Source organism: Budorcas taxicolor, chromosome 15, assembly GCF_023091745.1.
Source record: "Budorcas taxicolor isolate Tak-1 chromosome 15, Takin1.1, whole genome shotgun sequence".
In the NCBI taxonomy this organism is placed as follows: Eukaryota; Metazoa; Chordata; class Mammalia; order Artiodactyla; family Bovidae; genus Budorcas; species Budorcas taxicolor.
The window spans coordinates 47,566,509-47,576,169 of record NC_068924.1 but is presented as its reverse complement, the minus strand read 5'-3'; the positions used below and the strand labels follow the sequence as shown (position 1 = coordinate 47,576,169).

Genomic DNA, 9,661 nt, shown 5'->3' with positions numbered 1-9,661 from the left:
TTCAGCAGAGTAAAACCTATAGACTTGTTTTCTGGTCAGATAGACTGGTGTTAAGCAGAGACTCATTTTATAATGATCCTCTTAAAGAATCATTTAGATATGATCATTATATGACCATAATTAGAGGAAACAGAGGTCAATAAATGGTGTTCTTATGAATATCAAAGGAGAAAAATTGTCTATATAATTTCCTGATATTCTCCATATTCCATTATTTAAATTGGACTTGAATTTAATGATATTTAATTATTTTATGATATTCCTCAATATATGATTGGTTAAAGAATGTGTTTTTGAGTTGTCTAGTTTTTAATCTGGATTCTGCCGCTTAATATTTCTATGATATGAGGCATGATATTTGTCGTCTACGTTTCCATTTTTGTAGCTGCACCATGTAAGAAAAACTAGCAATGGCTTCATATTTTTTTCTATAAATTAAATTATCTTAATCTATGTAAATCACATAGTATAGTATACTGTATAGAGCTTTTTTCAAATTTATGACTTCTAGAAGGAAATGGCAACCCACTCCAGTGTTCTTGCCTGGCAAATCCCAGGGACGGGGGAGCCTGGTGGGCTGCCGTCTATGGGGTTGCACAGAGTCAGACACGACTGAAGCAACTTAGCAGCAGCAGCAACAGCATTGTGATATCACTGAACCTAAAAATCAGAATATATAGGCATTGTGAATTTTGGCTGTGTGATTCACAGACTTTTATCAGATTTGGTGGGAAAGTAATGACTACAATAAAGTTTAAGTACTTTTTGAGCAAATTCTACCAGAAACTATGCTTACTGCTTTATATGAATCATTTAATCTTTAAGCCAAAGCTAAACTGTTTTATATTGTGTTTACAAATGAAAAAAACTAAATTCAAACAGGTCAAGTCACTAGCAACATTCCATAGATATTAATAGTGAAAAAATTAGATTTTGGATTTAAGTCTGATTCAACTGTTTAACACAAAATTGCAGGCGGTTTTGGCAAGAACAATTTTTCATTGTGTGGCTTTGAAAAATTTACGTAAATTCTCTTAGATTCTTAATTTGTATAATGAGATTAATAATAGTACCTAATTTATGGGATTATCATGGGGATTACCAGTATTTACTACTGTGGAATGTCATTTCAACTACATTGAAAATTTAAGAAAAATTTATTAAAATTTAAGAAAAATTTATTAAAAATATCCTATTCCATTTTTATGATTTCACTGAATTGAGTACTTCTAAAGACAGATATTTGAAAAATGGGAAAAAAATACATTGAGTATACAAAAGCAGAAAATATGCATATATAAATGATGCCATATGTCACCTTTTACACTTAACTTTTGTTATAAGACAGTAGCCTCTCTTAACTGACTGGTTATCATTCAAAACTGAATGATTTATGTGGGTATTCACAGTAGTTTGTGGAAAGTCAAAATCATCTAGGGGGAAAAATATAAAAGCTGAGTCATACAGGTCCTGCCTGAGGGGGCTGCATCAGCTTGTTTCTTCTCTATGTACCTTCCTGTTGATAAGGAGCAGGTCTACTACTAAATTGGAGAAGGAAATAGCAACCCACTCCAGTATTCTGGCCTGGAAAACTCCATGGACTGGGGAGTCTGGCGGGCTGCAGCCCATGGGATGGCGAAGAGTCAGAGGTGGCTGAGGACACACACCCTACTATTAAATAATTCAGGTGAACAAATCCGCTATCTCTGCCAGGCTTCAGGAGTAAGCAAGCATGTGTGCCCTTGCTCCTCAAGAGCAGAGTCCGGGCTTCCCAGAGCCATCCTGTTAGTCCCACCAGCCCTCCAGCCAGCCAAAGGGACTTGTCTTTCTCCTGGTGTCAGACTTCAGGGCTGCAGTTGGCAGTGCCCAATATATGACTCAAACCACTCACTCCCCAGGGAAGGTTTCTACCCATGTAATTCCCCTCCTCCTCCATGCCCCCTTACAGTGGCACAGGTCATGACCTAATCTCATGTGTCCTCTCTAATTACCCACTTCCACGCTTCCATGCAATTTTTCTTAAAGCCTCAGTAGCTACAAGAGTCTTTCTACCAGACTGCAGTTAATTTTCAGCAAGAATTGCTCCACATGTAGATATATTTTTGATTTCTTTGTAGGAGAGAGATGAATTTTGTTTTCTCCCACTCCACCATCTTGATAGGAATTCTCCATTAGTATATTTTTAAAAATTATTACAAAAATTGCAAACATACAGAGTAAACAGACTAGTATAATAAACTTTCATCCACCCATCAACCAGCTTCAACAAGTTTTCATTGTTATATTAACAATATACCATTCTCATATTTTCCATAATTTCACCCACTGTGCAACCCAATTATTATTGTTATTATCTTTTTATCATTATTGTCGAGAGGTTTGCAGGTAATTTTGACATATACTGAAATGCACAAGGCTTAGTTTAGCTATACTATTTTGACAAATGGGTACATATGTGTAACTTATACAGAACATAACACAGAACACGTATATCTTCCCAGAGATTTCATCATATATTTCCCCAGTCATTTTCTCACCTCTGCATCCAGCAGAAGTAACCACTGTTCTGATTTTCTTTACATTAAGTTAGTTATACTTGTTCTAAAGTTTTATATAAATGAAATGATACAATTAATACTCTTGTGTCTTGATTCTTTTCACTCACAAAACATGTCACTAAATTACATGTACCAGGAAACAAACAAACAAAATTTATAGTATTTATCTACCCATTTCCAGGGAGAAACACAAATGAATAAAATATTCAAGGATTCAACAGTAAAATGATGTCCTCACAGGAAAAAAAAAAAAAAAAAGACATACCCACATCCCATACTTCCTTCTGTAAGTATACTTCAGAGTAATGGTATTCTCTATTATCAGGAGGAACAGGTTGAGCTATTTCTCTTCATCTACTAACGTTTATAGTTCACTCACAAGAAATCATAAACTATATAATTTTCCCATTTGAAAGTGTAATATCCAGGCAATAGCTCTGATCCAAGTTCCTGTGTTTTCAGAGTATCTTCTGAGATACCACACCCCTCTTTTTAGACAGTGTCGAATAATGCTCCTGAGAATTTCCTTGGTTTTGATGCTATAAACAATGCGGTTGGCCACAGGTGGGAAGAAAAGGTAGACATTGTCCATGACGGTCTGGAAGAATAGAGGTAAATGGTGCCCAAAGCGATGTATCAGGGAAAGAAGGTTATGGGCACATAGTACACAAGCACAGCTGAGGTGTGTGACACACAGGTGTTCAGAGCCCTCCACCGTCCTGCCCCAGAAGCAATACCCAGTCCTGTGTGAAGAATCAGTGTGTAAGAAATCACTGTCAGCAATGAGTCTAGCCCAAACGTGAAGGAAATGACAAAGAGACCCAAGATGCTCTTGGGGTGGGTATCTCCACAGGGCAACTTGATCAGATCTGAGTGGAGGCATAAGAGTGTGTGAGGGTATTGTGGCTGCAGAAGAGCAGAAGTTTCAGGAGAAGAAGCAGTGGGAACATGATCACCACACTGAGACAGGCAATGGTGATACCCATCTTGCTGATGCGGAGAATTGTCAGAATGATGGTATATCGCAGCGGGCTGTATATGGCCACAAAGTGGTCTACAAACATGGCCAGTAGGGCACCTGATTCCATGAGGGCAAAAGAATGCATGGAAAACATCTGTAGCAGACAACTTACATTATTAATGCCAAAGAAGAAAATGCCCAACACAGTGGGCAGGGTGGAAACAGAGACCAAGTTCCACAAAGGCCAACATGGCCAGAAAGAAGTACATGGGTTGGTGCAAAGCAGGATCAAACAGGATGATGTGAAGAGTGATGCTATTTCCTAGGAAAATGATAGTGTACATCAGGCAGAATGGTATAGATATCCAGATGTGCTCTGCTTCAAGCCCTGGGATCCAACAAGAGTGAATGTTGCAGGTGTGAACTCAATGGAACTATTGTAAATGTCTTGATGGGACTTCATCCGAGGATGAAGCACATGGACACTGGAAAATAAGTTGTTAGTTATTATACATCAAATCCTGAGCTCCTGACAGTCATACTGAGGGTATTTTCTTACAAAAGAGATGGAAAGCTTATTTCTAAAACAAGAAAATATGCAAGCCACAGTATATGGAAAATAAATCTGAGTAGATGTGTGGAAAAGTGGTCCTACGTGAACAACAAGCTAAACACTTCTTTGTTTAATAGAAATCTGTGTGTTAGTAGAAATATCAAGCAGGATTATTTATGGCAGTGAAAGGCAATGATAATAAGCATAGAGATGACAGCATCATGTGGAAATTGATAACTGATGGATCTGTTAGGTTTCTGTAGTTTGAGCAAGATTGAATTAGTAGCAAAATTAATGCAAGAAAATAATAAAGATAATTCATAGTTCTTTTAATAGACTTATGGCCTTGGGAAAGACACTTATCTTAGATCCAACATTGTGATACAAACACAGTAATAATACTAATACAACATAATATATGCTGTTTGCTACTACATTTGGATTATATCTGGAACATAGTAAATGGTTCAGATGATAAAGAATCTGCCTGTGATGCAGGAGACCTGGGTTTGATACGGGGGTCAAGAAGAGCCCCTAGAGAAGGGAACTGTTATCCAACCCAATATTCTTGCCTGAAGAATTCCATGGACAATCCATGAGGTTGCAAAGAGTTGGACACAACTGAGTGACTAACACTTTCACTTTTCAAATATTCACACATGAAATAAAAACAATTTAATATATTAGAAAAGAGGGACGGTTTCTTCCAGTTCTTAATATTTTCCAATGTCTTTTTTTAAAACTTACCAGTTCACTCTTTTTCCACTTGCTATCCATGGACAATGGGGAGCGCTTCTCTGTATTTTGCAGAAGGGTCAGTGTCTCTTGTTGAAATCTGGAATCCAAGTTGAGAATATCACCAAAGCCATCAGGATATCACAAGCTGAGTGTGATGGTGGTACTAGGGCTCAGGACCAGGGTTCTTTATCTAGGAACAAGTTTATACACACTAAAATTCTACTCACTTGTAACAGAGCCTTGTGTATTAAGATAGGGGTCAAAGATAGATTTCAGGATTGGCTCAAGGCTGGGTGTGGTGAGTGAGGATGAAGTCTTCCTCTCCTATTAAGCTAGCACTTTTTGTAAAGTATAACCACTCGAGTGATGGTAAATGTAAATGGTAAACCAATCAGTTCTCTGGATAAAAATGCCTTGACCTGTACCCATTGCCAACTTCTTTGAATACTCCCATGCTGAGCAGTTTCAAGCAACCAACATGACACCACTGAATGACGAGATGGTATGTGATGTGTTTGTAACCAGCTTCCTCAAACTGGTACAAACCAGAACCAGCACAACATTGGGCTTAACTACAGCTGGTCCTACATATCAGGTACTTACTCAGGTGGAACTGAGAGCAGGCACATCAATCCATGCATCCCTCTCCTGCTGTTTCCTTCCCACTGGGCTGCGGATATAGTTGCTGCTGCTGCTGCTGCTGCTAAGTCACTTCTGACGTGTCCGACTCTGTTCGACCCCATGGACTGCAGCCCATGAGTCTCCTCCGTCCATGGGATTTTTCCAGGCAAGAGTACTGGAGTGGGCTGCTATTGCCTTCTCCGTGGGTATAGTTGCTACCTCTCCTTATATGTGCTTAGTTAATTGGCAGGGGAGGCAAGATGAGTCAGGACTCTTCCAGGAGCAATTAGCCAAGCATGACTATTCTCAGAAACATCAGACATGTATTTCAATATGTATTTAATTGGGCTTACATTACATTGGATTTATAGGTCATTTCAAAGAGAATTATTAACCTAATAATGAACAATATACAATGAACACAGGCCCCTTCAAAAATTCCAAGACAACAGTTCAGAGATGAATTTCGGAGAGAAGCACAGACAACAATATCCTAATTCCTTTCTAGCATCTGCAAACACCTAAACCCTCAAGCTGAAAGTTTCTTTAACATTGAAATATTGATTCAAGTGTTTTTTTTTTTAAATTCTTGTTATATTTTATACATTCTAGATGTGAAATTGGCATTTTTCTTATTTCTCCACTGCTGTAATCAAGTATAAGGAAACTTTGTGTTTTAAGATTTATACCACTTAAACAAATATTTTGTCATCATGCTGGAATCTGTTTATTCTCTTCCTTCCTTTCATTCCTTGAAGAGCTTTCCACTGAACCAGAAGTGTCTTTGTTGCAACTCTTGTTAAGATTTTATTTAATGTCATTTTCTGTGAAGTCATTTTTCTATAGATTTTTGGCAGTAGGGCTAGATTCAGTTTGGTGAGTTTTAATGTCTATATTCATAACAGTTATTATCATGCTCCAAATTAAAAAATTAAATACTAACTTCCTTATATGATATATTTATTTAATTATCAAACCAATAAGACAGATACTAAAATAGCATCCCTAAAATATACTCCCTTGCTGAAATTAAAATGAATATAATATATGTCAAATCATAATTCAGGACTTCAAAGGTCAAGGAAACATCTTTTCACTTCTTATGTTGACTACTATATATAGGTATGTTACAGAAAAAGAGGAAAATAACTGGAAAATTTGCAAATATTCAAAAGAATGCCTCAAAGCTTTTATTTATTTATTTAAGTGTAAAATTGAAAAAAACTGTGAAAGTGTTAGCCGATTAGTCATCTCTGACTCTTTTGATCCCATGGACTGTAGCCCACCAGTCTCCTCTGTCCATGGGCTTTTCCAGGCAAGAATACTGGAGTGAGTAGCCATTCCCTTCTCCAGGGGATCTTCCCTATCCAGGGAAGGAACCCAGGTCTCCTGCATTGCAGGCAGATTCTTTACTGTCTGAGCCACAAGGGAAGCCCCAAGTAATGTCAAATTTCACATTCTCATGACAGGATATTAGGTCTTGAAAAAGCAGAGACTATAAAAATGTTTAATAAAAAAGAAGGAGTTAGGTGAAATCTAGACACAAGCATCTGCCTCCAATGTGAGAAACCTGAGTTCGATCCCTGGGTCGGAAAGATCCCCTGGAGAGGGAAATGGTAACCCACTCCAGTATTCTTGCCTGGAGAATCCCTTGGACAGAGAAGCCTGGTAGGCTATAGTCCACAGGGTCGCAAAGAGTCAGACACAACTGAGCGACTTCACTCACTCACTCAGACACAATTTATAGATAATTATATTTGATGTGTTTAAAGCCTTTTTTATACAAGATGCTGGGTAAATATTCTGATCTTTAATTGCCCTTTTTTTTTTTACCCTGGGTATAAGCCTTTCCAATCTTCTAGTCCCTCCATGAAATCTTCCTTGATGATTTGGGTCTAAAATCCCCAATATGTAGAAAAATTGACTCAAAATATACCATGTACTTATTTTTTATACTAGACTTTATAAGATATTAGTGAATTAGAAAATATCTGATTTCAGAACTCATGTTTTAACTTAAGAAACAGGTACAGACAAAAATAACTATAATATGGTGGCTTCATGCTACTCATCCAAGTATTTGCTGACTTCAGCAGGAATGTTTTGTATTTCAGCTGAATTTACTTTATCAGAATTTCAGCAGAATGTTTATAAAAAATGTACAGCCTTTCACCACTCCTACTCCCCCGATCTATACAGGAAAAACCTGTCTGGGTTCAGTCCTAAAATACATTTCTCTGGTTCACTGTTCTTTATGTGTCCTTAAGAATAAGTTAAAAGACATGATAATAGAATGTTTAGCTAAGAGAATTGAAAATGACATTAATTTAAAATATTCTTTTCTAAACTCTTTAAGAACTTTAGGAAAAATGCCCTGGCATTGGCATTTTGGGGCAGATCCTAACAGTTTTTGGTGTGTTTTAATGTTTTTGTGAATTTCGTTTATTCCCGTTCCTCACTGAAACAGACTTTTAGGCAGTGAGTGTTTTATTCAGAAATACCCAATATTTAGCCTTTTTTTTTTTTTGTTAACAACTTATGCTGATGGGGGAGAAAAATAAAATTACTCGGTCCTGAATCTGTTTGGTCTTTATCCCATAGATAATGGGGTTGAACATTGGGGGCACCACTACGTAGAGGTTTGCTACTAAGATATGGATGTGATGAGGAATCGTTTTACCCCCAAACCGATGGGCAAAAAATGAAAAGAATGCTGGAGCATAGAACATAAGTATGACACAGATGTGGGAACCACATGTGCTAAGGGCCTTAAATCTCGCAGTCCAGGAAGGTATCTGAAACACTCTGCAAAGGATCGTTGTGTAGGACATAATGATGAGCATTATATCCAGTCCTGTAGACAGCAGGGCCACAGTCAAGCCATAAATGATGTTGATATTGATATTGTCACAGGCCAATCTGGCAAGGCCCATGTGCTCACAGTAGGAATGGGGAATGATGTTTCTCCCACAGTATCTAAGTCGAAGTACCAGAAAGATGAATGGAAAACATACAATAAAGCTCCTGACCACAGCTGCTATGCCAATCTTCCCAATGGCTGAGGAGGTTAAGATCGCAGTGTATCTCAGTGGATAACAGATGGCCACATAGCGGTCAAATGCCATGGCCAGGAGAACAGCAGATTCTGCCACAAAGATGAAATGTATGAAGAACATCTGGGATACACAGCTACCAAAGGATATGTTCATGGAGTGGAACCAGAAGATGGCAAGCATCTTGGGAGCTGTGGATGTGGCGAGCAGGACATCTGCTAAAGCCAGCATGGAAAGGAAGAGATACATGGGCTCATGGAGACGCTGCTCGGTCACAATCAGGAAGATCAAGAAGAGGTTACCTACAATAGCAACAATGTACATAAAACAGATGGGGATGGAGATCCAGGTGTGCACATCTTCTAGTCCTGGGATTCCAATCAGGATGTACGACATATCCTGAGGACTGGTGTAATTGTAAGAGGAAGGAGCCATCTGTGACTGCTTATTCCAGATCCAGGACCTTCAGGGAAAGACCATAGGGCTGAGCTCAGGTTCAGGAGCACCACCTTAGTCCCTGTGATGTCTGATCAGATTTCTTTTCTGATTTGTTACTATAAAAGGACAGTAAGATAGATTAACTAGCCTAAAATTGCACTCTTGATTTCCTCCATGGAATAACTGAATCTTGTATCTTGAAAAGGATATCAGTTAATATTTAGTAAAAGTGTAATATGCATCATAATACTTTACATATATTAACTTACTAAGTTTTCACCTTAACCTGTTGAAAATACTTTTATGGTAATCCATAACATGGCTACTGTTATCCCTATAAAATGGAAAAAATTTTTTTTCCAAAGCGTTTAGACTCTTGCTGTAGGTCCCACTGGACTTAAACTCAGCCAAAGTGAATTTGAAAGCTTTGAACTAACCCACCATCTAACACAATCTATCAAAATAAAACTAGTTACGAAAACATGTTATCAAAATGTTTGCTGATCATGTCCCTGAGAAAAATAGACAGATGGTAAATTGAAGTATACAGTTTATGGAAGAGGGAAGGAACTAGAGTTTGACAAAATAGGTTTCAAGGTATATGCCCTCTTCAACATTAATGAACCACCAGCTTGATGCTAAGCCCTATGCCAGGCATTGAGGATACATAAGTGAATCAGATTGATCCTGATCCTTCAATACACTTCTTGAAATTGTAGGATGCACATTGAAAACTTAA

General features: G+C 37.9%; 1 protein-coding gene and 1 pseudogene across 1 annotated transcript; both read right to left on the bottom strand.

The window, feature by feature from the left end:
- Nucleotides 1-3,016: 3,016 nt before the first annotated feature.
- LOC128059877 (olfactory receptor 51I2-like) lies at nt 3,017-3,982 on the bottom strand (annotated as a pseudogene).
- Nucleotides 3,983-7,959: 3,977 nt separating this feature from the next.
- Nucleotides 7,960-8,919, bottom strand: LOC128060502 (olfactory receptor 52Z1P-like). The gene has a single exon (XM_052652905.1). It carries the CDS (start codon nt 8,917-8,919, stop codon nt 7,960-7,962), a length of 960 nt encoding a protein of 319 aa, XP_052508865.1.
- Between the last annotated feature and the right edge of the window lie 742 nt (nt 8,920-9,661).

Bases quoted from the DNA above. Each gene is read 5' to 3' on its own strand.
- LOC128060502 (XM_052652905.1), bottom strand. From the start codon at position 8,919: ATGGCTCCTTCCTCTTACAATTACACCAGTCCTCAGGATATGTCGTAC.